The sequence below is a fragment of the Mesoplodon densirostris genome, chromosome 7, assembly GCF_025265405.1.
Source record: "Mesoplodon densirostris isolate mMesDen1 chromosome 7, mMesDen1 primary haplotype, whole genome shotgun sequence".
Lineage (NCBI taxonomy): Eukaryota > Metazoa > Chordata > Mammalia > Artiodactyla > Ziphiidae > Mesoplodon > Mesoplodon densirostris.
The window spans coordinates 95,227,147-95,254,980 of NC_082667.1; the positions used below are offsets into that span (position 1 = coordinate 95,227,147).

The following is a 27,834-nucleotide window of genomic DNA, read 5'->3' on the forward strand; positions in this document are numbered from 1 at the left end:
ATATATTAGCAAATATGAAATATTACTGGCTGTTTAAAATAAGAGTAACAAATAATATATTTTGGACCTATGTAGAAGTAAAATATTGACCAAAAAAACCCAAAAGGTGAAAAGTGAATAAATAGATTTTACCGGTTGTAAGGTTCTTGTTTGAAACATAGTGTAAATGATGGGTTAAGGTGCTATGTAATAAATCAAGGAGTCATATTTTATCTTGAGTAACCATTAAAAATTATACTAAAATGTATAACTAAAAAGCTAAAAAGGAGAAAAGTGGAATAATAAAAATATTCTATTATTCCTTCTTTCTTGCCTACTTTTGGATTAAAGGAAAAAAGAACAGAATTAGAAAACAACAAACAAGATGGTAAGCTTAAACCCAACCATGTCCATAACATAAAAGGACTAATCTACAAAGCCTTGATGGAAAAAAAAAAAATCAACAACGAAGACGAATATTCTGTGTGTGTGCGTTTCCTTCCCTCTTTCTCCTACTGCTGTTGGCTGAATATGGAATAATCAAGATCAGTTTTTGGAGGACTAGGGGAAAAGGAAAGGGAGTTAGCAAGGAGGTGGAAAAGAACGACATCCCTGTCTCCCCCTTCTGAAGCTCAGATACACAGCTATTAGACAAAACAAAACGACAACAGAACTATAGATACGAGAGGTCATTTCAATAGGAAATAAGAAATACGTGTTTCTATTAAACAGCACGTTGTACTGTAGTGTATATGGAAAAATTTTTTAGCCTTCAGATGTAACTTTTGAAGAAAAAAAAAAGCCAGATGTAAAAGAATAGTTTCCCAAGTAGTCATAATAGATAAACCTAATTAATTAACCTAGTTAATTCAGAATAACTTTCTATTCAGAAATGTTTGTCACTAAACTTAGATAGCTATAAATCTAAGACTACAGCGTCTGAGACTAAGAAATTAACCCACGCGGCGTAATTATTATCGAGTTAATTTCAACAAGTATGTACTGGCAATTTTTCTCCGCCCCCGACCCCTAGTTTCCAGCACCGCTAAGACGGCGTGAAGGAGCGAAAGTGACGGTACGCGCGGGAGGAGTTGCGGTAGCGGCGCCCCGAAACCCCAAGGGGGATTCTTCCTCCGCTGGCTGCCGCCGGGCCGGGAGGCAGATTTCCTCTGCCTAGGTAGACCCGTGGCCCCGCCCCACTCTGGCCCCGCCCCCGCAGCGTCCGACCTACCCGACGGCCGCCGCGTTGCTATGGAACCCGCCCCCGCGTTGCTATGGAAACGGCCCTCGCTCCGCGCAGCCAAGACGGAGATGGCGGCTGGGGAGCTGGGGTCTTTTGGCGGCTACTACTTCAGATTCCTGCCTCAGAAAACCTTCCAGTCTCTGAGCACTCCGGAGACCACCAGCCGGCTCCGCCAGTGGTGAGAGGCCGAGGGGCAGGAAGAGAAGAGCCCCTCGGTCTTCGCGCCTGCGGAGACGCGGGTTGGGCGGCGAGGCGGCCCCTTCCTGAGTGAAACCGGGAGGCAGCAGTAACAGGGGCGAGGGGCGGACTCCGTGGGTGGGACGGGCTGAATGTGCTCCCCCAGAGGATGCTACCCCAAGTTGACTGTTTTTCTCTTCTCTGCCCCAGGTCCATGCTGGGTAGAATCAAGGCGCAGGCGTTCGGGTTTGACCAGACGTTTCAGGTTTATCGGAAGGATGATTTCGTTATGGTTGGTATGGGGGTTGGAGAGTTCCTTGGACCACTGCTGATTTTACACTTTTTCCCACTTCGGCATAAATTCTTGTGAAGACGCCATTACTTAGTGACGTCGTTTTCTTGGAGTTTGAGAATAATAAAAAGATTCAAATGATCAGTTTTAAGAGGAACTTTTACATTTCGTATCACCATAAATTAGCTCATCTTCAGTATCCTGCCGTATAGAACTTTTCCATTTTGAAAAGTCAGTCTCTTGCTAGAAAATTGGGTCTCTCTTTTAGTAGGTACACCTCATTTTTAAATATTATCCAGCCTTTATTTATCAGCAGCTTTATTTACTAGGGTTGTTAGCTTCAAATTACTTTTGGTTGTTTCTCGAAATCAAGTCTACCCTGTGAGTACAGGCGCTATTAGCAGTTCCAATGAAGAATTCCAGAAAAAGTCTTAAACAGTGGCAGAGTTATTGGAATAAGTCTTTAGCTGGTAGAGGTAGCTGCTTTGAAAAGGGAAAAACTCATTTGAAGGTGCAAATTCTGGTGTGTTTGTTAAATTTCATTCACATTATTTAAAATCCTGAAGTTTTTTAATCCTCAATTAAATGGAAAATACTGTTATGGTTTGTGATATTATTTTTGCCATTCATGCCCTTCAGGCATTGACTGTAGCATAGTTGGCATAGTTTATTTACTCATTCACAAACACTTCCCGAGAGCTACCATGTGCTAGGAATTCTGTCAAGTGGTGGGGTTGCTAGAAGGAACAAGACAGACAGGAGCCTGGCTTTCAAGGATCTTACAGACCCGTGGCAAGACTGCCAACAAATAAAAAAATCAGATCATCTCATACAGAATGATAGTGCAGTGAAGAAAATATTAGCCTAGTTAAGAAACCGAAATATTTACCGTGAGGGAAATTAGTTTCCCAGGGCTGCTATAGCAAAGTACCACAAACTGAGTGGCTTAAAACAACAGAAATGTATTGTCTTACAGTTTTGGAGGCTAGAAGTCCAAAATTAGGGTGTCAGCAGGGTTATGCTCTCTCTGAAATCTATAGGGACAAATCCTTCCTTACCTCTTCCTAGCTTCTCTTGGTTGCCAGCAGTCCTTGGCACTCTTTGGCTTGCAGCTGCAGAACTTGAATCTCTACCTCTGTCAAAGTCACGTAGCTCTCTCTCATCATGTGTCCATGACTGTGTCTCTTCTCTTTTTATAACAACACCAGTCATATCGAATTAAGAGCCCACCCTACTCCAGTATAACCTGATTTTAACTAATTTTATCTGCAACAACCCTGTTTCCAACTAAGGTCGCTTTCTGAGGTTCCAAGAAGGACATGAATTTTGGGTAGAGGGTTGAGGGTGGAATACTCTTCAACCCTGAACAGAGGGTAAATTGGTTAAATGTCTATTTCCCTTTACCTAAGTTAGTGTTATAATGTTAATATAATATGCCACTGATGGTGGCATTAATGACATTTCTCAAATATTCATGGTAAAATTTGTATAGTTTTTAATATTTTTCATTTATGCCAGTACTGGCTCTCAAATTAATATTTTTTTAGAAGGAGATGATCAGGACTTTAATTTGCTGAATTTTAGAGTGCTGTACAATTTTTAATATAAGCCATTTACTCAATAAATATTTGTTGGATACTTACTGTATCCCTGCTGGGAGGTATTAAAAAGATGAAGAGACCTGATCCCAGCTTGTAAGTGATGTGTACAGTTTTGGAAGCTAGAAATGTAAAGAATTCTCTACAAGACAAAATAATTGCTATACTGGAGGATTTATAAGGTGCCCTAGGCACAAGGAAAAAAAAAGATCACTCAATTGGAGGGTCATTGGTATCAGAAAAATTTCATAGAGAAGGGTGTAGAATTAATTTGGGTTGTTCAATAGACACAAAGTTCTTCAACAAAATCAAAATTCATCCATAAAGCACAACAAATTTCCTAATAGCAGGCAATTGTTTTCAAACTAATTTTCAATATCTTCATGTTTATTTATCCTATTTTTTTCCTGTGAGGTAGACAGTATTATTCCCATATTTCAATTTAAAGAACTGTATTCATACAATCATTATTTTTACTCATGTAACTAATTTGAAGGAAATAAAGCACTATGGCTAAGAGCATGGCCCAGAAGGAGATTTACCTTGAAGCTAATGAATCTTCAGGGCCCCTCACTTAGAGAATCCCCTTCCAAGGAACTCGGAGATACTCCAGCAGTATGTTCACATGTTTTTGGAGTTTTTCAAAAGTAGATGTTTTGTATTCTTAGAGTCCCTAAAATCGTTTATGCTTAGAGCCCTACAAAACCTGGATCCCCTGCTCATTTGGCCTCAAGTTAAGCTGTCTCTGTTCAAATTCCAACTCTTGCCACTTACTGGCTCTATGACATTGGGCAAGTTACTTAACCTTCTTCAGCCTCTGTTTACTTTTCTGCAAAATGGTCACAGTGCGTGTCTTTTTGAAAATGAAAATAATGCTGAATATCTGATGGGATTATTTTGAAGATTAAATGAATTATATAAAATATTTAGCAAAATGCCTGGCTCATAATAAGTGCTGTTATTGTTATTAACATTTGTATACTACTTTACAAAGTGTTTTCCCAAAGCAGTAGTGACTCCTGTGTGCCAGATTTAGCTTTCAGCACTTTTTATCCATTTATCACTAATCTTTACAACAATCTGGTAAATTTGGTGTTTTGACCCCCGTTTTACAGCTGAGGAAACTGAAGCTCAGAATGGTTAAATAATTTGTGCAAGCTTGCCCAGCAAATGGCAAAACCCAGGCCTTTGACTCCAACTTCCATGTCATTTCTACTACAAAAACTATAACTGAACAAAGGGTACTGCTTAAACTAGAATTCCAGATTATGAATTTTCCCTTTCAATTTAAAAACAAATTATGTTCCAAAAGTTTATGTGTGAGGTAGTAAGTGGATAGAAGGAAGGAAGGAAATATTCATCCAGCAAATATTTCTTTAGTTCCTAAGTCTGTACAGATGAACAATACACAGTTAAAGAGAAGGAAACAGACCAAAAATTGCATTGCAGAATGAGAAGTGATATAAAACATAACATGCACAAGGTACGGTAGTGACACAAAAGAGAAAGTGGTCATTTTTGACTGAGGTGGTTAAAGGAGGGTTTCCAAAAGACAGGGCACTTGAGCTAGGGCCTGAAAGATGAGTAGGAGTTTGTCAGGTAGACAAAGTGGGATTATTTTAGACAGATGGGTGGGACGATATTGTATAAGACTTTATGTGCCATACAAAGGAGTTTAGGCTTTATCTAGCTGCTGAGGAGTTGCTGAAAGGTTTTCAGCAAGACAGTAAAATTTAAAGTACTGAGATCACCTGGCAGAAGTATGGAAGGTAGATTGTTAGGACTGAGTCTGGAAGCAGTGAGAACAAATTGGAAACTGTTATCCTCCAGACAGTATATGGTGATACCCTGAATTAAAACAGGGGCACCGGGTTGGCCTGGAGAGACGTTTATGAGAAACGTAGTACTCAAGGACTGATAAGATAATTGAGAGTTAGGCAAAGGGCAACATGTAGGATGACCAAGTTTTTGATTTGGTTGGTTAGAGTGGCAGATTTAAATACACAGAAAGTGGAAAAGAATATATAATGAAAATGAATTCAGTTTCAGGCATGCTAAATTTGAGGTGCATACAAGTGGCAATATCCTAGATAGTTCAATATATTATCTCACTTTGAGTCTCAAGAGAGAGCTCTGGGCTTAGTATGTAGTGTTGGCATCCTCACCCTGGACTAGGGATAATGACAGGAACCTTCCATATGTCCTGCAAGGGAGCTCCTTAATTTACAGAGTTTTCTGAAGATCCGCACAACACATTATATCTCATGACCAGACTCTGCTTACATCTCAGGACCACATACCACAGAGACTGCTAGGAACTGCAAATGTTTAGCTGAGCACATGGCTGTCCCAAATAAACTTGGGATTCCTTAAGGAAGAAGGAGAGATTTGATATTGGATCAGAAATCAGCAGTCTGCCAGATAGATGATAAAGTCAAACATCTACTTATATTTCATATGTGTGACATATAATAAACATACATTTAAACTGTATTATATAAAATATTAGTTTAGAAATAAGTTTCTACCCTCACATTTTATGAAACAAATTTATGCAAATCTTCACATGCATTTGACATCAGTATCTTTGTTATCACTGGAAGTAGTTTGTGAATCAAATATTTTTCCAAAGGATATCAGCTTTCCTAAAGCTATCTGAGATTCAGAGAATCCCTTCTAATGTCTCACTAGAAATTCTATAACCCAAAATACCATTTGTACACATTAGGGCAGGGTTTTTTGTTTTCTTTAAAAAAGTTCATTCTTCAGGTATATAATTTTTATTTCAATAACAACAACTGTTGCTTTGAGGGGCCTTTATGAAGACTTATTTCCATTGGCTCCAGGCCAATTCACTGCAGGCCACTTAACCTACTTCCTTTCATTATGACATTTAAAATGTAATTGTAAGTGGATACCCCCCAGGGATAATTACAAACCTGAATTAAATTCTCCCTTTTGCTGATTCTTCAGAAGCCCTCTAAAAAGCATTCAAAACAAGTATTAATTGGGGTTAATTCCAGCATATGTGTATCTTTTCAAGATGTGTATTATATAAATTAAAATAATTGCACAAACATTCTTTACTTGACTTTTTAAAGTTATAAGGCAACTTCCCTTTTTTCTGAAGAATAATTTTGGGGAAGACTTTTGTAATTGGGCATATATGATACCTGTAAATTGTTTACCTTTAACCTCCACCATTAGAATGTGGAGACATGAGAACAGAGACTTTGTCTTGCTTGGCATAATGTAGACATTCACAAATATCTGTTGAATGAATTTTCACCCACATACCTGGTCCTCTCCACTTTTGCCTCTCATTAAACGACATTCATTCTGCCTTATTATTCATGCAAAAATTCTAAGAGTCATCTTTGATTCCTCCTTCTCCCTTTGTCCCTTCTAAATATTCATTGAATCCATCCACTTCTCTCCCTCCCACTTGCTATCATTTTGACATGATAGCATTCTCATGTGAACATCAGACCTTTCTGGATTACAGTAGTACCATCCCTCCTAATCAGTCTCTTTACAGCCCCTCAATTCATCTCCACACTGCAGCAGGAATGAGCTTTTAAAAATATGACTCTAATCACATCTTTCCTCTGTTTACATCTCTTCAGGGTCTTCCAACTGCCCTTAAGCTCAAAATACTGATCAATCTAGATCAATATTAGATTAAGATAAAAATTTTTGACTTGACCTACAAGGTCCTATTTAACTCCCCAACCTCATCAGACCATCGGCCCATCAACTCTGGTCACACTGAACCTCATTATTTGTCTTCAATGGGAAGTCCCCTCCGTTCTCCCCTTACAGACTTGACATTTTCTCCATCTTGAAAAATAGTCTTGCCAGTGTCATGCTGGAGCCAGCTCAGGACAGCCTAACTGCTAAATCTTCAGGAAGCTTTGCTGGTTGTTAAGCTTTTGGCAACTTGAAATCCACCCTGGAAATCAGCAAGTGCTACAAATCAGGGCTTTTGGCAGGGAGGAAGGGGTATCAGTTGTTAAGAATTTACCAGTATACCTTTTGCCCAGCTGACCCCTACTCACCTTTTAGATCTAAACCTAAATGTTCTTTCTGCATTAACCTTTCTTCCCAAAACCATTAGAGTAGATCTGCGTGTTACATACTTGCATTATAGCACCCTGCATTTCTTCATAACACTCATAGCGTGTTACTTAATATCTTCCATTTTAGTCTGTAAACTCTATGAGAGCAGGGACTGCGTCCATTTGATTTTTGGAATTGTGATGTCAAGTGTACTTTCAATTGAGTGATGGGAGCAAGAGTAACTGGTAGACAGAGAAGTGAAACAAGATAGACTCCTCTTTCAAGAAGCTATTTAGGAAAAGAGAGTGGCAGCTTAAAGGGAGTGTCAGAATAAGATAAATATTTACTGCAACAATCTAAATAACAAAGAACAGAGAGTCAACAATCTTTCTGTATCAAATCCAGCCCTCTCAACCCCTCTCTTCCCACAAGCCTACACAACCACCACTTCTTAGGTGACTTGTTAATGTTTGGTATATATTCTTCCATACTTTTGTTTATGTTCATATAAATAGGTTTTATTTTGTTTTGTTTTTTCAAACGTATTACTTTTAAACCACTCTTTTTACTCAAAATACTTACGGCTTTCCTTCAACTTCAATACAGTAAATGTTTATTGAGTAACTGCTAAATGCCAGGCCCTGGGGATATAGCAGTGAATAAGAAAAAAAGTATTTGGAGCTTACATTCTCTTCTAATACTTTCTTTTCAATAACTGCATACCATCTAGTATAGATATACTGTGTTCAACCACTTTTATTTTATTATTATTCAGCCATTTTATTCAATCATTCTACTGATAGGCACTGAAGTTTCCAGGTTTTGACACCACAAACAATACTACTAAAAAAAATTCCTTGCACATAAATCTTAACTATTGGTGGTTTCATTTTTATATGACACATACCTAAAAGTGGAATTTCTTGGTTCATAAGCTATACATGTTTTTAAAGTTCAAGATAGTATCCAATACTTCCCCAAAGGTGGTAAAAATTCACACTTCCACCAGCAGTATGTAAGAGTGCATATCTTCTGGTACTCTGACCAAAAGTCTTTTTATTTTTTTATAATCTTTTTGGCCGCACTGTGCAGCATGTGGGATCTTAGTTCCCCAACCAGGGATCAAACCCGTGTCCCCTGCAGTGGAAGCACAGAGTCTTAACCACCTGACCACCAGGGAAGTCTGTTACTAGTCTTTTAAAATCTTACCAATATAATGAGTAAAAATGGTATCTTCTGGTTTTTATTTTCATTTCTCTCACTGCTCTTGAAGTTGAGCATCTTTTCATAAGTTTATTGGCTATTTGTAATTTTTACATGACTTTTTGTATCCTTTGGCTATGTTTAAATCAGGCTGTCAGTTTTTCTTATAAATATTGGGCTTTTTTTAAGCCATTGATGTCATCCTCCCCCACCTTTTTTTTTTAATTAATATATTTATTTTTGGCTGCGTTGGGTCTTCGTTGCTGCGGGGGCTTTCTCTAGTTGTGGCAAGCGGGGGCTACTCTTTGTTGTGGTGCGCTGGCTTCTCATTGTGGTGGTTTCTCTTGTTGCAGAGCACGGGCTCTAGGCACGCGGGCTTCAGTAGTTGTGGCACGTGGGCTCTAGAGCGCAGGCTCAGTAGTTGTGGCGCACGGGCTGAGTTGCTTCACGGCATGTGGGATCTTCCCAGACCAGGGTTTGAACCCGCGTCCCCTGCATTGGCAGGCGGATTCTTAACCACTGTGCCACCAGGGAAGCCCCCTCCCCCACCTTTAAAATCATATTTGTTGCAAATATTTCCTCCCAGTCTATTGTGTTTTTTTTTTCTTTACTACTCATCATGGACATCATTATGTTTTCTGACTGACCAACACTTCTTGAACATACATGTGATTTGGAGTGATTTCCACCTTTCATTTTTTAGGAAGTTTGAAGTGGAATCCGAAACACTTGCCTGTTTTTAGATATAATTGACATGATATTATATTAGTTTCAGTTATACAACATAATGATTTGATATTAGTATGTACTGCGAAATGATCGCCACAGTAAGTCTAGTTATCATCTGTCACCATAGAGAGTTACAAAATTTCTTGTGATGAGAACTTTTAAATTTTATTCTCTTAGCAACTTTCAAATATGCAGTACAGTATTATTAATTATAATCACCATGCTGCCCATTACATACCTATAACTTATTTATTTTGTAACTGAAAGTTTGTACCTCTTCAACCCCTTTACCCATTTCATTCGCCTCCCAGCCCTTCTCTCTGGCAGCAACCGGTGTGCTTTCTGTATCTATTTGTTTGGTTTGGTTTGTTCTGTTTTTTTAAATTCCACATATAAGTGAAATGATGGAGTATTTGTCTTTCTCTGTCTGACACTTCATTTAACATAATACCCTCAAGGTCCATCTATGTTGTTGCAAATGACAAGATTTCACTCTTTTTATGACTGAGTAGTATTCCAGTGTGTGTGTGTGTGTGTGTGTGTGTGTGTGCACACCACAACTTCTTTATCCATTCATTCATCTATGGACATTTAGGTCATTTAGGTTGTTTCCATATCTTGGCTATTGTAAATAATGCTGCAATGAAATAGGGATGCATATAGCTTTTTTGATGTGGACCATTTTTAAAGTCTTTATTGAATTTGTTACCATATTGCTTCTGTTTTATGTTTTGGTTTTTTGGCCCCGAAGCATGTGGTATCTTAGTTCCCCGACCAGGGATCGAACCCACACCCCCTGCATTGGAAGGTGAAGTCTTAACCACTAGACTGCCAGGGAAGTCCATATAGCTTTTTGAATTAGAGTTTTTATTTTCTTTGGATAAATACTCAGAAGTGGAGTTGCTGGATAATATGATAGTTCTATTTTTTTATTTTTTGAGGAACCTCCATACTGTTTTCCATTGTAGCTGCACAAATTCACATTCCCACCAACAGTGCACGAGGGTTCCCTTTTCTTCACATCCTTGCCAACACTTGTTATTTCTTGTCTTTTTGTTGATAGCTATTCTAACAGGTGTGAAGTGATACCTCATTGTGGTTTTGATTTGCATTTCCCTGATATTAGTGTTGAGCATCTTTTCATGTGCCTGTTGACCATCTGTTTGTCTTCTTTGGAAAAATATCTATTCAGATTCTCTGCCCATTTTTTAAACAGATTTTTAGGAGTTTTGTTGTTGTTGTTATTGATCTGTATGAGTTCCTTATGTACTTCGGATATTAACCCCTTATCAAATATATGATTTGCAAATATTTTCCCTGTTCAGTAGGTTGCCTTTTCATTTTGTTGATGGTTTCCTTCACTGTGTAATACTTGCCCCTTTTGCATTCAGAGCACAAATCTGGGATCTAGAGCTACCAACCAGATTTATCAATGCAAAACCAGTTTTTGAAAAGTGAGCAACCTTAAGGAAAGAGGTACGCACAGAATCCTGAATTTTTATGGCAAAGGTGGTGGCAAAGGCATCCAGCTTTCAGTTAGGGCAGTCCTGGAACAGTAGCCTTGGTGAGGAAAGGATCATGGTAGCTCTTTTTAGTGCTTGATGGGACTATAGCAAGGATGACTATTTCCTCATCAGGGCAGTTCTACATATGATTTTGTGTTATTCTGAGGGCCCAGCACTTAGCCTGATTCTCTACATCTCCTGATAATTATGTAGACTGCCTAAGATACTTTTAATAAGTTTCTCTTCAGATCTTTTCAGCCAGAGTCAACTGCTGGTGCCTAGACATAAAACTCTTGGCTACTTTTCTTTCTTTTGCCATACAGAAAATTTTCATTTTTTAAGAAGTGAAATTTATCACTTTTCTATGTGCCCCTTGGATAGAATTAAATTGACAATTACATTTAGATTTAGATTTAGTTGGGGAGAGTGGAAGCAGTGATTACTTACATCAGTTAATTGGGAGAACAAGGTTGAAAGAAAACAAAATTTTCAAACATTATATAACCTCTTACTTTTCACTGTAAATCATTACTTTCTATTTATTAAATTAGTCCCAAAGGTATCTACTTGGACATAACAGTATTGTTCATACTGTTCCAACTTGAAGGTAACAGAACTTCATTTCTTTATGAAACATTTATTGCTTAAGACATTTTAGCAATTTAAAATTATCCTTCCCCAATTTAAATTAAATGAGATTTTACTGTAGTTATTTAAGAAGTTAATTCTTATTACTGTTTATAATAATATATCTAACTTGTTCCCCTCAAATTTGTATTTCAGGCTTTTTTTAAAGATCCAAATGTTATTCCCAATTTGAAGTTACTTTCAGATTCTTCTGGACAGTGGATTACATTAGGTAAACAAAATTTATTTTCACCTCTTCAGATTACTATTTTACTATTATAACAAAATTTTACCTCAGGAATTTTCATTATTAAAATATAAATTGTGAATAATGACTCATTTTCTTGACAACATCAAAGTCATATATTATCAACTGTGCCAGGCCTGCCCTGCATCTTTCTCCTGGTAGTCCACTGATGCTATCCTGGCTTAACACCTAAGAGCAACTTTTCACTCTTTACATTTGTTTGGAAAGTATTTATTGTGCACCTTTCATGGACTCTGACAGATGCAGGGAACATAAAGGTGAGTAAGAGAAAACGTGTACTCAAGGAACTCACTGATATATTTTAAAATATGTGCAATAATGTATCACAGGTGCTAACATAACAATGGGAGAAAAAGGAGGGGAGTGGTCAATTCTACCCAGTGGGAAAGGGTCAGGTAAGATTCCACGGATGTGCGGATGCATGGGTAAAATCTCAGTTGGGTCAGGGGAATGGATTTCTGGCAGCCACCATGGAACAGTCTTTAAAAATAATATATTAAATCATGGAGGAGAGAGTCTTAAATTCTCAAAAGGAGAACTTCATATAGATAATATTTTCATAGTACATTGAAACACAGCTAGAAATCTTTAAAGAAAATTACCCAAACATTTAAACACTTAATAACACTCAAATCTCTTAAATATCTCTCAGGTCAAGGAATAAATTAGAGAGTTAACAGAGGACCATTTTGAAAACAGAAACGTGAACACTGTATTTGCAAATTTAGGTTGAGCCCTCTTAACAATAGAATAAATTATCATTCCAATTAGAAGGAGAATCTGGTTGGTAATGTGAATATGTGCTGAAGAAAATGTAAGTTGATTTTAAATTAGATGGGGTTGTTTTGGTAAATTCTTGCAACGTATTTTCATGGAACTCTAGTGGCCTTACACAAAAATAACTTTTCATAAAGTGTTAGTCAAGCACAAGTTTACAAACAGTTCATGAAGTTGGACTTAGTAGGTCAAATTTTATTGCTTTTGGCTAAAGACCACTGCAAAATTTATAGAACAAAAAGTTAGTACAGTGTGATCTTCAGACTACTTACAAAGTTAAACTGAGTACCTAAGCAAATATATTTACCATTTCCAAATCTTCAAAAGGAAATAATCAGAGTCATGTATCATAGTGTTTACAAACCATGTTTACAGTAACTTCAGTAAACTGATTACAAAAGATAACGTTCATTGAAATAGGCATTCTACCTTCCCCCATTTTGGTACATACTTCACAAAACAGCACTGACTTTTTTCTAATTATTGTAAAAGGCACTGCAAAAAGAAAGGTTCTAAAATTCCACATGTACTTGACAGAATCAATTAGAAGTACTCTGAAAAATAGAAGACGAGGTAGCACTCCATTTCAGAAACAGAAGTTTCTAGTGGATTGCTTGTACTCTTAACACTAACTTGTTTTTATCTCCTCCTATTTGCTTTTCTTCTTCTTTTTCTCATATATTGGCCATCTTCTCTCTAATTTTACTCTGGGGGCCTTTATAAGCATAAGAAATAGCTTTTGTTTAATGAGAGAAAAGACATTTTTCAAGCAAGTGAACCAGGTTTAAAGAGAGTGATGATGGAATCTCCTTCACTACTGGCTACACTACCTACATTGCCAATTGCTGGTGCTGATTTATCCTCTCAGCCAGCTGCCACGGCCCCCTTCTTTTAGACATACTATGCCCTTCTTTGGCTGACGTGTAATGGGTGCTTCCTATGTGCTGAGCTAAGGGCATTATGCACATTTACCTCCTTTAATTCTCAAAACAACTCTGAGAGAGGTATTATTGTATATCCCTATTTCAAAAATGAGGGGTCAGAGGCATGAGCTAAGTAACTTGTGCAGTTTTACATAGCTGGCCAGGTGGAGTTGAGATTCAAATCCAGGCTCTAGAACTCATCTTGCCTCTGTCACTTCCACATTAACGGGGTTTCCAGAAAAGCACCGACTTGGACACTAAGTAAAAAGGAGCTATCCAGTGTATTGTAATGCTAGTATTGAGGGGGAAAAGCAATACATTCTTAACTTTCTGTGTGATCTTCGTGATGCATTGTAAAACTTATAAATGCTGGAGACATAATTTAACCAAATTTCTACATAACAGAGAGTGTGTGCTATGCACTGGATTGTGTCCCCTCCCAAGGTCTTATATTGAAGCCTTAACTCCTGATGTGATGGTATTTGGAGACGAGGTCTTTGGGAGATTTCAGGTTTAGATAAGGTCTTTTTTTTTTTTTTTTTTTTTTTTTTGCGGTACGCGGGCCTCTCACTGCTGTGGCCTCTCCCTTTGCGGAGCACAGGCTCTGGACGTGCAGGCTCAGCGGCCATGGCTCACGGGCCCAGCCACTCCGCAGCATGTGGGATCTTCCCGGACGGGGGCACAAACCCGTGTCCCCTGCATCGGCAGGCGGACTCCCAACCACTGAGCCACCAGGGAAGCCCTAGATAAGGTCTTGAGAGGCCCTCATGATGGGATTAGTGTTCTTATAAGAGTCTGTCACATGTGGACACAGCTAGAAGGCAGCCGTTTGCAAGCCAGGAAGAGAGTCCTCACCAGGAACTAAATCAGCTGACATCTTGATTTTAGACTTCCCACCCTATAGAACTGTGGAAAAATAAATGTCTGTTGTTTAAACTACCCAGTCTACAGTATTTTGTGATAGCAGCCCAAGCAGACTAATACAAATTTTGGTACCAAGCAGAGTGCTTCTGTAAAAATACCTAAAAATGTGGAAGTAGCATTGAAATTGTGTAATGGTTATAGTCTGTAAAAGTCTTGAGGTGCATGCTAGAATATGGTTGTTAAGGTTGATTCTAGTGAGGTCTCAGACGGAAATGAGGAACATGGCATTCAAAACTGGAAGGAAAGCAATCCTTGTTATAAAATGGCAGAGAACTTGGCTGAACTGTGTTCTAGTGTTTTTGTGGAAAATAGAACTTGTAAGTGATAAAATTAATATTTGCTGAGGAGACTTCTAAGCAAAGTATTGATAGAGTGGCTTGTTTCCTCCTGAATGGTTATAGTAAAATATGGAAGGAGAGAGATGAATTGAAGAAGGAATTGTTAAGTGGAACGGAACCAGAACTTGAACATTTGGAAAATTCTCAGCATATCCATATTGCAGAAAATGAGAAACCTTGTTCTGAAGAGGACACTAAATGTGTCCTTGAGCAACCATTTGATAAAGAGATCATGGGTGCAACTCATGGGCTTAATCAGCCATTTCAGCAGAAGCCAGAAATAGAGATGGGATTGTACCAGCAAAGATACTGCCAGCTTGAACTAAAGGGGACAGAAAAAAATGAGACAAAATGAAGGCTATCAGACTTTTTAGATCCTACAGGGCTAGACCATGGAGCCACTCAGCTGTAAGCATGTGCTATTCTTCAAGAAAAGAGAAGAAGGACTGAGAAGGCAATTCAGAGATCGTCAGGGTCACCCCCTCAGTTTCAACAGCACACTTCCTTGGGGGAAAAGCTGCCCCAGTAGGTATGGAAAGCAGAACATTGAACCAAAGAGGATTATTCTTGAGGCTTAAAGTCTAATGGAATTTGCCTTGCCAAGTTCTAGGCTTGCTTGGGACCATCACCCCTATCTTCTTTCCTATTTCTCCCTTTTGGAATGTAAACGTCTATCCTATGCCTATCTCACCACTGTATTTTGGAAGCATGTAACTTGTCTTGTTTTGCAGGTTCTTAGCTGGAGAGGAATTTTGCCTCAGGATGAATTGTACCTCAACTCTCACCCATATCTGATTTAGATGATATTTAGATGAGACTTTGGACTTTAGACTTTAGGGTTGATGCTGGAATGAGTTAAGACTTTTGGGGCTGTTGGGATAGAATCAATGTATTTTTCATGTGAGAAGGACATGAATTTGGGGGTCCAGGGGCAGAAGGCTGTGGACTAGATTGTGTCCCTTCAAAATTCATATGTTGAAGTCCTCCTAACCCCACCCATGACCTCATCTAACCCTAATTACTTCCCCAAAGGCTCCATCTCAAAATACCATCACTTTGGGGGTTAGGGCTTTAACATATGAATTTTGGAGGGACACAATTCAGTCCATAGAAAGTTCTGTTTCTATGTTTCAGATTAAGTGGTTTAAATTCAATTACCTTCTCTCACCATCCACACCCTCCTGCCACTCCCCAAATCAGACCTAGGGTAGATTTATTAAAATGGCATGTTGCCCAATGTCAGTCCCTCACCCTATGGCCACCAACCCATCTTTGAAAATTGCCTGGCTTTATACTGCTCTTGTTCTTTGGTCTTCCAATATTACTCAGACCTACTCTGTCATTTTCTAGGGTCTTCATTTTACTTTAATCCCCCGAAGGATTTTGCTTCTAGAACAAAAGGAGCTTTTCTTAGCAGCATATCTTTTGAAATAACTGAGGCATGCACAGTTCTTGGCTCCAGGCATTCTTCTTGCCTCCACACTAGCCCAGCTCAGGATCAGAATGAGAGCAACAGGTCCTAGCAAGACTCTGGGTGAACAGCCAGAGGGAGGAAGTGCAAATAATCACCAACATTACTTTCTCAAGCTCAAATTGCTTCTCAGGTCAGAGATCCAGCAAATATATTGGGGAGAGGACACACCATATCTAAGTCTGCAATCATCCTAGAACTTTGAACAAGGAGAACTCCACCCCTTTATATCTGAGTGAGTGTGTGTGCGTATGTAGGTGCATAAAAGAGAGAAACCGATTGAGTGACTCGCTGAGGCAATAATAAAAGTATTCACCTTAATCTTTATGTCTTTTTGCAATTTAATAGAACCTCTAGTAACAGAAAATCCATTCCTGAAAGACACATTGAGGAAATAAATGGGGGGGGGTGGTGTTGGTGTGGAAGTGGGAAGAATTAGAGCTACAAGAGAAAAATAGAACACCAGGATTTCAAATTTCTCTAACACTCGTAATAACTTGATTAGGGCCTCGTTTGAAATTTACGTTGATTTGGAAAACCTTTTTTTTTTTTTGTAATAAACACTATAAGTGAGATCACAAGGGAGAAATTTTTAAATGGAGAGAAACATTTTCAAAATACCCTCAGTGACTTTAGAAACATCCTTACTTATGTTAATTAAAATTTTTGTAATATGAATTTTAAAGCATTAAGCATAATACAAATCCAAAATCATATGAAGCAGTTTCTATGTTTAATAGGCAATTCTGATATATACATTAAAACTGATCTAAGAACCTCCTACTACACAATAAATTTTTCATTTTCAAGTATTTTCTAATTTACATATCCTTCATCTCGGCCTGAAATGGTGAAATTTTGTTATAAACTTTTAATAATTAATAAAAATAACCTGCAAAATAAGAATTTAATAAAATCCCCAAACTAATGTGTCTTTTAAATATATCAAAACATATGTTGTGGGCTTCCCTGGTGGCGCAGTGGTTGAGAGTCTGCCTGCCGAAGCAAGGGACACGGGTTCGTGCCCCGGTCTGGGAAGATCCCACACGCCACGGAGCGGCTAGGCCAGTGAGCCATGGCCGCTGAGCCTGAGCGTCCGAAGCCTGTGCTCTGCAACGGAAGAGGCCACAACAGTGAGAGGCCCGCGTACCGCAAAAAACAAACAAGCAAACAAACCATATGTTGTATTTGGTTACTTCTTAGAATCTCTGCAGAGTGATATTTGTTTTGGCAATAATTGAGAGTACTAAATTAATTTTTATATCTCTTTATTCAGGAACTGAAGTGAAAAAAATTGAAGCTATAAACGTTCCTTGCACACAGCTTTCAATGTCATTTTTTAATCCGTTATATGATGAAGATATTGTACGAGAGAATGGACATATTGTTAAATGTTTAGATTCTTTTTGTGATCCCTTCCTTATTTCTGATGAATTACGAAAAGTAAGTACAGAATTTAAAATTTTCACAATAGAATTTCATTTCAGGAAATGCTTAATGTCAAAAACTTTTGCCTGCCTAAAACCCATAAAATACCTCTTATCAATGAATAATGATCAGTAATAATCATTACCCGGGTAGGCTTCTTCTTGGATGACACTTTTCTTATCAACTTGCTTATGTGTGTATTTCATTAGTTCTCAGTGGGCTTCTACTGACATCTAATGGGTAGAGGCCAGGGATGCTGCTAAGCATCATGCAATGCACAGGACAGTCCCTACAACAAAGTTATCTGGCCCAAAATGTCAGTAGTGCTGAGGTCAAGAAACTCTGGCCTATTTAATTGATGATTATTTTTCTTCAATGTTTTCTCTTAACATATCAAATGAATATTTAAAAACATCCCTGGAGGGAAATAATCTTTTAATCTCATTGCTGAGATCAAAAAGGCATTTGATTAACTAAGTTAACTTTTGTTTTAATGAGAGGCATACTGAACTTGGCATCAGAAGACATGGATTATTTTCCTAATTCCTGATTTATTATTTACAAGATAATAATAACCTTAGGCAAGTCATTCAATATCTTGAGCCTCAAGATCTTATCTGTACAATATGGAAATTAAAATGCCCATTCTACCTTCTTCCTAAAATTGTTGAGAAGGCATTTTATGAAATGCTGTTAAAGTGAAATATCATCATTATTATTATTTTAATTGATGAGAAAGAGTATTTACATAGAGGTCAAAAATTAGGGCTATCAAATAGACGTAGGTTCAAATCTAGGCTCTGTCACTTTAATAACTGTCATACTTAACCTCTCTAAGCTTCAGTTTCTTCATATATGGTTTGCTCTTCAACAGAATACCCTGCAAAACTGCCTCCTGCTTATTTATTGCCATGAGTAGTACCTCTATTCAGGAAGTGCTGGGGCTCAGTGTTTTTTGCCAATTGCCTGTATGTTTTGCTCTTGTGTTCTTTGCCACTCTGTGGCAACAGAGCGGGCTTTAACTTGGTAGCTTTCTGGCTGAAAAAAATATAAATAACTTTTAGCTTTAGCCTGAACTAGAAAGGGCCCTCCCATTGTGTAGCTACACAGATTCTGTTGGCACACTGTGTAATTAAGTTCTGATAATAGCCTCCTTCCTGACTGCGGCTCAGAAGTTGGACTCATTAACCATTGCCTATCTCCTCTCTGAGGGCTACACAACTAAACAGATCTGTATGTTAATAGAGAGGGAGATCAGACATAAAATGATATTGTTTTAACATTCTCTCCAAAAATGTTTTTAATTATAATGTTTTAATTGCACAGCCTAATCAATTCAATATATGAGTCCTTGTGTAAGGAATGTGTAAACTATTCATCCCTAAGGGCTTTTGTCACCCTTGTATTAAGCCAGATCTTTAGGGCTGCAAACTTGGGTTTTAATATCACATTATTTCCTTATAGAGAGAGAGGGAGGAAGGGAGAGGAGATGTTACAGGTCTTATATGTGCCACACAGAGAGCAATAAACTGTGGACCACTTCCTCTTACCTTTTACTACATATAACTTCAGCTTTCATCAAGTCATTATAAGTAAACTACATATAGACAACACCATAGAGTTTACTGCTTTTTAATGCCTCTTATATAATGACCTTGTAATGATTTTCATTTGAGATTGAGGTAAATAAAATGTTAAGTTTAATCAATTTTCCTAATAAAAAGTGTACTTCTTACTGCTAGACAGTGATTGTTATATGACTCATATATCCTTCCTTTACCTATGTGATAGCATTAAGTGTTATACACAATTTTTATAGCTTTTTTCCATCTAGAGTTTCTTATGTGTATTTTTGTTTGTGTTAAGTGTATGGTAGTGTTAAATGTTATGCACAAGTTTTAAAGCTTTTCTCCATGTAGAGTTCCTTATGTGTTTTTATTTTCTCTTCCCACTTTATATCTTGGTTACATTCTTTTGTCTTTTATTATTTTTATCTTACTGTATCAATATTTTATTATTAGCTATTTCACATTCTTTTTTCAAGTAAATGAGCTATAAGCAATTCAATAAAAGGGATATATTTTGTAGTATACATTCATCACCTGTTCATGTCCACTACAGTCAACAAATTAAGCAATTGTCTATAATGCCCAATGGTGTAAGAAAATCCCCCACATCAGACCTAATCAAACTATTTTCTGAAAGAGGTAGCAAGGTCTCAAGAGAGCAAACATCCATGTAGCTTGGTGATGTGTCAGGTGATATTATTAGAGAAGAATAGAAGAAGAGGTGATTATGAGGCTCCAGCTACCGGAATAGTTCAAAATGGTGTAACTGTGGGCATAAGGAAAATAGTAATCCAAACACTATGAAAGGGCTTAGAAAATGACCATTTGTGTTTAGCCTCTTGATGGAAGCAAAGACTATGGACCTTATGGGATGGAGAAGTTTCTCCATTTATTTATACTCCCATTGTTTCCAAATGAGATTCACAGTGACTCAACTCTAAAATTTCAGTAGCACTGAAACGATTACTAAAGATATAAACTAGAACAAAGAAAGCAGAAGAAGAGAAGGCTTAGGTTTAGATTTATTCCTTTCACTGTCTGTACCTGATAAAATGATAGAATGGAGGGACAATAAGCACAGGTCTCACAGATCATTTTCTCCACTGCTTCAGGATTGGTTCTTAAAATAGGTCTAAAATTACTTTTAAACATATAAACTGGAACTTTTGAAAACATAAAAATTAGAACCTCAAATTATGTTACATTGAGATGAATTTTATCATCTTACATAGGTTTTGCTAGTGGAAGACTCAGAAAAATATGAAGTATTCAGCCAAGCAGATAGAGAAGAGTTCCTGTTTTGTCTTTTCAAACATCTTTGCCTTGGTGGAGCCCTTTGTCAATATGAAGATGTGCTTAATCCATATCTGGAAACAACAAAGCTTATCTATAAGAATCTAGTGAGGTAATGTTGCTAGATTACAATATGTAAATCTCTGGTTAATAGAGCAAATTATTTGTTTAACTCTGGTAGGATTACCCAGCAACTATTTGTGGATCTATTAACAACCAAAGTGAGTAAAAATAGCACCACCCTGACCCCCTCGTCAGAGCCTCCTTATTCTCTTCCAGGCTACAAAATTTCTAGATTTCCCTGACCCTATTTTAGTCCTCAGTCCTCTCAGCTGCCTCTTGTCCTTGTTTTCTCATCCAGACCTGTCACCCACTCCATCCCTTCCTAGCAACTGCCTTCTTCCAGGTCTCCCTTTTGTCCCTAGGCCTTCTTTTAAATCTCAAGGGGACATGAGCTCCCTCAGGGTGTTTGAACTTGCTTGACTAATACTGATGAATATAATAGTAAAAAAAATTATTACCTTTGTTCTAAAGAGATAGAAGAATTTTCACCTAAGTGTTAATCTTTATCTTTTCAAAATTAATCCTAAATTTGTTTTAGGTATTCCACTAGGGCTTTTTTTTTTTTTTTTTTTTTTTTTTTTTGAAGACCAACTGAGGATAAAGACTTTACAAATCTTTTATTTATGCTTTTATTTTAACTGGAGTGAACATTCTTTAGTTGGGTTTTTCAGTGATGAAGAGATTGGATCATCTTTATAGGCAAAGGGGATAGGAACAAGTAAAAGCAAAGGTTCCCAGAGTTTAGTTACACAATTTTACTTTTTTTTTTTTTTTTTGGCGGTACGCGGGCCTCTCACTGCTGTGGCCTCTCCCGTTGCGGAGCACAGGCTCAGGACGCGCAGGCTCAGCGGCCATGGCTCACGGGCCCAGCTGCTCCACGGCATGCGGGATCCCCCCCGGACCGGGGCCAAACCCGCGTCCCCTGCATCGGCAGGCGGACTCCCAACCACTGCGCCACCAGGGAAGCCCTAAATTTATTTATTTATTTTATTCTTGTCTGCGTTGAGTCTTCGTTGCTGCGTGCAGGCTTTCTCTAGTTGCAGCAATTGGGGGCTACTCTTTGTTGCAGTGCACGGGCTTCTCATTGCGATGGCTTCTCTTGTTGCGGAGCACGGGCTCTAGGTGCGCGGGCTTCAGTAGTTGCGGCACGCAGGCTCAGTAGTCGTGGCTCACGGGCTCTAGAGCGCAGGCTCAGTAGTTGTGGCGCGTGGGCTTAGTTGCTCCGAGGCATGTAGGATCTTCCTGGACCAGGGCTTGAACCTGTGTCCCCTGCATTGGCAGGCAGATTCTTAACCGCTGTGCCATCAGGGAAGCCCCACAATTTTAATTTAATAGGAAAACAACAGAATTAGATTCTCATCAAACTCTTGATTGTTACTTTACTCATCCTCAACACCTCAATTCTCATATCCATTACATGTGTCATACAGCTATGCAACAAACTGCATGATTCAGTTATTCTACTGAGTTTATTTTTGATATAGTTTTAAAAACAGAAAAATATTTCTATAATCTGTCTCTGATTTTTATGAAAAAGCTATTGTGTCAATACATAAAGATTATTTGAAGAGAAATTATCAAAATAGAATTTCAGAAATAACATGCACATACCTACATCAAACATATTCTGTTCTTATCATTTGCAGCTCATGAAAACTTACAAGACTGCTTCTAGCACTCGCGCTAGATACTCCTCGATGTACCCTAAACACACACACACACACATACACACATACACACACACCACAGCCACCACAGTGTGTTGCACCTCATCAACCACATGAACCTGTGGAATTCCTCACTACTATGTGCTGTGGAGGAAGAGATTCTATTAGAGATATTTGAAATAGAAATAACTTTAGAACCTAAACATTGAAGAAACTGCTATTTTTTCCAACATTCCCTTCCCTGAATTCTCACTTGTGATACTCTTCTATACTTTTTGGGTGCTAAGAAAAAGTATGACTCAAAGAGTAATGACCACTCATAAAATGAGTATCCAAAATTCATGACATCTTACAGAAAGGATAAGAATTGTGTCCATGGAATCACTTAATCAGGCAACCAGCAAGTGTTAACATTGGGCACTGAACTCGACCAAGCACTAAAGAGTGCAAGAGGAGGCATCAGGCAGTCTCTGACCTTAAGGAAATTATAAGTTAACATAGTAAATAATAGTAAAGTAATTGTTTAAAATCTTTTATAAGTAAACGTTTTTTATATAATCAAATGTTCAGTTATTTATAGGCAAATGTTTACAGCTCTTTATACTGTAATAAAACCCCCGGAAGTTCAAAAGAAGAAATTGTCAGTGTGGGTGTGAGCAATCAGGGACGTCTTGATGGAGTCAAGTCCACAAGGGCCAGCAAAGAGGGGAGCAGTCTGTTCCCATTTCAGGGGCGATGCATCACAAGTCTGTCATTCTAGGGGAGACTGGGAAGGAGACCAGCCCAGTTACAACATTACTTTTCTCTGAGACCCATTAAATATTTCTCTTGATGATCCAAGTTAAGCATGCTTATGAATTTCTTTGCTGAATGAGGGGAGGATATGAAATTGTCTTCCCAAAGCAACTTCAATAGAAAATTATGATTAGAATAAATATTTGCTTGAGATGGCTTAGGTGCCAACACAAAGCAACTGAATGCGTTAAATGACCTCAAAATCCCTTAGGAGCTATGTTGGTTTGCTTATCATATGCACTACATGGGTCTTTTCTAATATTAGTCATGCTGATTTGGGTCAGATGCTGTGTCAGTTGGTTAAGGTAAAGATACAGGTTGGTTCAACATAGCATTTATCAAGGGGTGTATAAGTAGAGGAAGCACAAGTGGAACTTGAAGTATCATCAGTAATTTCTCAGAATTCTGAGCCATGTATCTAATCAAGTCATTTGTACAAGCTAACTTAACCAAGACGGATGTTTTTTCCTGTTCCTTTACTTGAGTTTTGGGTGTTTTTTTTACATGCTTTAGAAAAATGTTTGCTATCTTTCTAATTAAACATGCAGTAGCTACCTTACATTATCTAACCTGCACTTGCAGGTAAACATTGTCCCTGATTCATTCTAGCAAAGACGTCCATCCCTTATGTTTGTAGATATTGAGGGCACATTACAGAGCCTGATTTTAGGGGTCTCTGACTCAAACAAAAAGGTAAAAACATTCTTAAGATATTTTCCCCCTCATCCATTATTACAAGTCCTATAAAAGACATCTTTTAAATGTTTTGGAAAATGCCTTATTTTCAAGGATTATGGTCCCTTTAAATTGCATAGGCAGTACTTCAGAACCATTTTCTTGGAGAGCAAATGATCAATTGTTTCATTGCATCTCAAAAATAATTCTATAGTTACTAATGGTGCCTGTGTCTTTCCTACTTTAGACACTAAACACATGCTCTTGTCAAAGTTTTAGGAGACGTTCTCCAAAATACATATCTGCCCCAGATTTTATGATTTGTACTGAGAGGTTTTGATTATGACCTTCAGTTGCTAATTAAGCGGTGGGGTCCTTGTGTCTTAAAATGAGCAGAGTTAGCTAGAATGGTCTGTACACCATAACATTTAGAGTCAATATGGGACTGATCCTCAGAAATGAGCACAAATGATATTGATAAGAAACCAATCATTACACTATTTCTAAACTATTAATACAAGCATACTTTTTAAAAGCACTACATGGAAATTATGTTGCAGCATCCTTAAAAACTATGGTTACCTGGAGAGTGAATTAGTGACTGCCAAAAATGTGATATAATGCAATTATTAGTAGAACACCCTAGGACACAAATGCATATCACTTCACATTTCCTTTTCTTTTTTTCTTATGAGATATAGGACAGGTGATAATATACTTTGCTTGACCTATAAAAAACTAGACGAATTGTCTTAGATATATAGATATATATATATATATATATATATATATATATATATATATATATATTTTTTTTTTTTTTTTTTTTTTTTTTTTTTGCGGTACGCGGGCCTCTCACTGTTGTGGCCTCTTCCTTTGTGGAGCACAGGCTCCGGACGCGCAGGCTCAGTGGCCGTGGCTCACGGGTCCAGCTGCTCTGCAGCATGTGGGATCTTCCTGGACCAGGGCACGAACCTGTGTCCCCTGCATCGACAGACGGACTCTCAACCACTGTGCCACCTGGGAAGCCCTCTTAGAGATATTTTAAAGTAACAGTAATACAGGATCAGCGGTAATAACATGGAATAATATGATTTATTTCCATTAGGAACCAACTCCTAATAATGTACAAATGTAGTTTCTTTTTAAAAATAATACAACTATGGTGTGTGTTTGTATGTGTTAAGTGATTACTATGTGAAGTATCAAATACTAAATTTCCTCTAAGTTTATTTGATAAGCACAAACTTTTACAGGGGCTCTTTTTTTAAAAAACTGAGGAGTAATTTACATACAGTAAACTGAACAAATCATAGTGTACATAAGTTCAGTGAATTTTGATATATGTTTACACCCATATAACCACCTCCAGATCAGTATTTAAAATTAGATATAACCATAGATATGTTCTGTATTTTGATCTGGGTGGTCATACAGGTGTATGCAAACGTTTTATATGTAGTGGTGATAGTCTTCTCTTAGATAAGCATGAAATTTTAAATGTAGTCTCCAACTTTCAAGCAGTGTACCTTACGCATTAAAGAAATAAAAGAAAATGACCTCAACTTATGTTATAGAAATATATGGAAATCAATTTAATTGCATAATTCCTGGGTTTAAATTTGAATGAAATGTGTTAAAGCTGAAAACTGCCTAAGAATCTTGAACCCTGAACCCTGAAATGGCTTGCATCTGGTCATCTCTAACAGGTGCACAAGCTCAAACACACATGCATGCGCACCCTCCCACAGAGTCCCCCTTCTTCCTCCTCCTCTCTCTTTCTCCCCATTTCTTTACATATGTAGTGAAGGGAAAGAAGTACTTTCACCTGATAAAGTGAAGAAGAGGGATATCTTCCTTTAAATGTAACCTACACGTGTAACACATGGACAATACCTTTGATGTATATGAATTTAGAGGTATAAGATAAAGGTGTAAGATAAAGGTATAAGATAAACAGGTGAGGTGTAGGGAAAGAAAACTGGACTCTATATCACCTAAATTCTATTCCCAGAAATACCACTTTTAGTTGGAATGTCTGAAATGTATCATTTAACTGCTCTACTTCTATTGTCTGTAAAATTGGCAAAATCATGCCTACCTCACTGAGTTATGTGATCTTTACATGAGGTAAAGTATATAAAGGTATTTTGCAAATTGTAAAGCATTATAAATATGTGTATATATTTATATAAGAATTAATATATAAATATATATCTGTAGCTTATTTCCTCAATCCTCAGTTTGCTTCCTCCCTATATATTGCTACAGATTATCTTTTGTGGGGAGAGTAACTGAAAGAGAGCTATGAGAGAAAGTGATTTTAATAGAATATAATTTGGTAATAAATAATTTAATAAATAGTTTTCATATACATTACTCCACCTAATTCTCATATAATCCTAAAGGGAACCATATCCTACCCAGTCTGCATATGAGAAAATTGAGGTTCAGAAAGGTTAATCTTGCCTAAAGTGAAATAACAAATCAGTGGCAGAACTGTCATTTATGTTCAGCCTGTTTAATTCTTTAAGTTTAGTATGTTTTTATCTACCCCTATGGCTGTTTACACTTCAGGCTGACTTTAACCAATTCTTGTTTTTCCAGTAATTGTCTCTGGCCTAGGAGTCTTTTCATCATCTGAGTCTCAAACTGACCTCAAACCCTCTAACCGTAAAATTCAATTTTCTGCAATTTCAATTCACTTAACGTTGCCCCATCCTTTGATGAAACCACAGATGCCATTCTTTTCAAACTACTTAATTGGGTATTCTATATTTCCATGTTATATATGGATAAGAACACCTGAATACTAAAAGGGATCAACATCTTAAATGTATTATGCCAGTGCTTGTTATATTTTAAAATGTTCCCTTTTCCTCCCTATTTTAGTGTTCGAAAGAATCCTCAAACCAAGAAAATACAGATTACCTCTTCTATCTTTAAAGTTACAGCATATGTAAGTGTTGAGGGGAAATGTGCAACCAACCAATCTAATTATTTGTTATTAAGAGGATTGTAATAGCTGGAGATAGCAACTAGGACGATGTTATGCCTCAGAGAGGAATAGCTAACAGAACGTATACCTGTATATACAGAACATAGTTAACATAAACTAAATAGTTTTCTGTTAAAATTAAAAGTTGATAAGGTATGCTTTTATTTGGAGAAAGTATGAACTTTTTTTCCCTGGCTTCTTTTCTGTTATCCATGTCTAATAATAGTTCTTTCTTATTTTAGAGCTAAATCTGTGGCTCAGATGAGGTAGAACACAGTTCTTTAGACTGTCAAACAATAATTTTGGGGCAAATCAGTAAGAATGACATAAATGTCTTTATATCACAGAATCTGATACTTGAATTTTAGTATCACACAAAAGATTGTTAATACATATGAAGCAGTTTCTAAGTATCTGTATTCACTTATTTAACAATTATTTTTTGAATACCTACTGTGTATCAGCTACTGTGCTGGACTAGAGCCCAGTGATAAACAAAAGAAACATAGTCCCAGCCCGCATGGTATGTATAGACCATGTTCTGAAAAAAGCAAAGATAGAGGAAAAATGCAAAATAAATTTTTGCAATATTAGGACTTTTTTCAAAGATAGAATTTACTTTGGACTATGAAATCCTTAAGGTCAAGAATTATGCATGTTTGCATAGTACATATGTATTGTTAGCATAGTAAGTAGACTGTGCTGCCCACAAATATTTTAAAATAGTAGTTAACTGCCAACTTATGGTCAAAGATTTGATATATGTTTCGTGACATTTTACCACAAAATATATAATAGCTAAATATGTTGATTATTATTTAAATGTAGTTGTATACTAAATAATTTAGGTTTCTCTTTTTCAGGATTCTGTTGGTATGTGCTACCCTTCAACAAAGAGTCATGAACAAACATTTTCTTACTTTATTGTGGATCCTATCCTGCGTCATGTTCATGTTTTATACCACTGTTATGGCGTGGGGGAAATGTCTTAATGTTTTTTCATATTATCTATATTTAGATAATTTTTATTACCAATTTTTTATTTACCAGTTTTTAATTTTAATACTGATTTATGGATAAACATTTACTTTGCAAGTTAATTCAAGTAAAATGTAAAGAACCTGCTTAGAGCAAAAAAATCAAATACCAAGATGCCTTTCTTTAAATTTATCTGGAATACTAACACGGGAACCAAATTTCATCCCTAGAATAATCTACACCAATACAGTTATGG

The 27,834-nt window shown here is 37.3% G+C and overlaps 1 protein-coding gene across 1 annotated transcript; it reads left to right on the forward strand.

Annotated features, from left to right (window-relative positions):
- Window positions 1-1,290: 1,290 nt before the first annotated feature.
- On the forward strand, window positions 1,291-27,592 carry CFAP300 (cilia and flagella associated protein 300). Its single transcript, XM_060104975.1, has 7 exons — window positions 1,291-1,400; window positions 1,610-1,691; window positions 11,569-11,644; window positions 17,390-17,556; window positions 20,342-20,514; window positions 26,495-26,561; window positions 27,464-27,592. The coding sequence occupies exons 1-7, from the start codon at window positions 1,291-1,293 to the stop codon at window positions 27,590-27,592; spliced, it is 804 nt and encodes a 267-aa protein (XP_059960958.1).
- The last annotated feature ends 242 nt before the right edge of the window (window positions 27,593-27,834 follow it).

Excerpts from the sequence above, each read along its gene's own strand:
- CFAP300 (XM_060104975.1), top strand. The coding sequence starts at position 1,291 with ATGGCGGCTGGGGAGCTGGGGTCTTTTGGCGGCTACTACTTCAGATTC. Across the intron at positions 11,645-17,389 it reads TGGACAGTGGATTACATTAG|GAACTGAAGTGAAAAAAATT; the intron begins GTAAACAAAATT and ends CTCTTTATTCAG. Across the intron at positions 20,515-26,494 it reads ATCTATAAGAATCTAGTGAG|TGTTCGAAAGAATCCTCAAA; the intron begins GTAATGTTGCTA and ends TCCCTATTTTAG.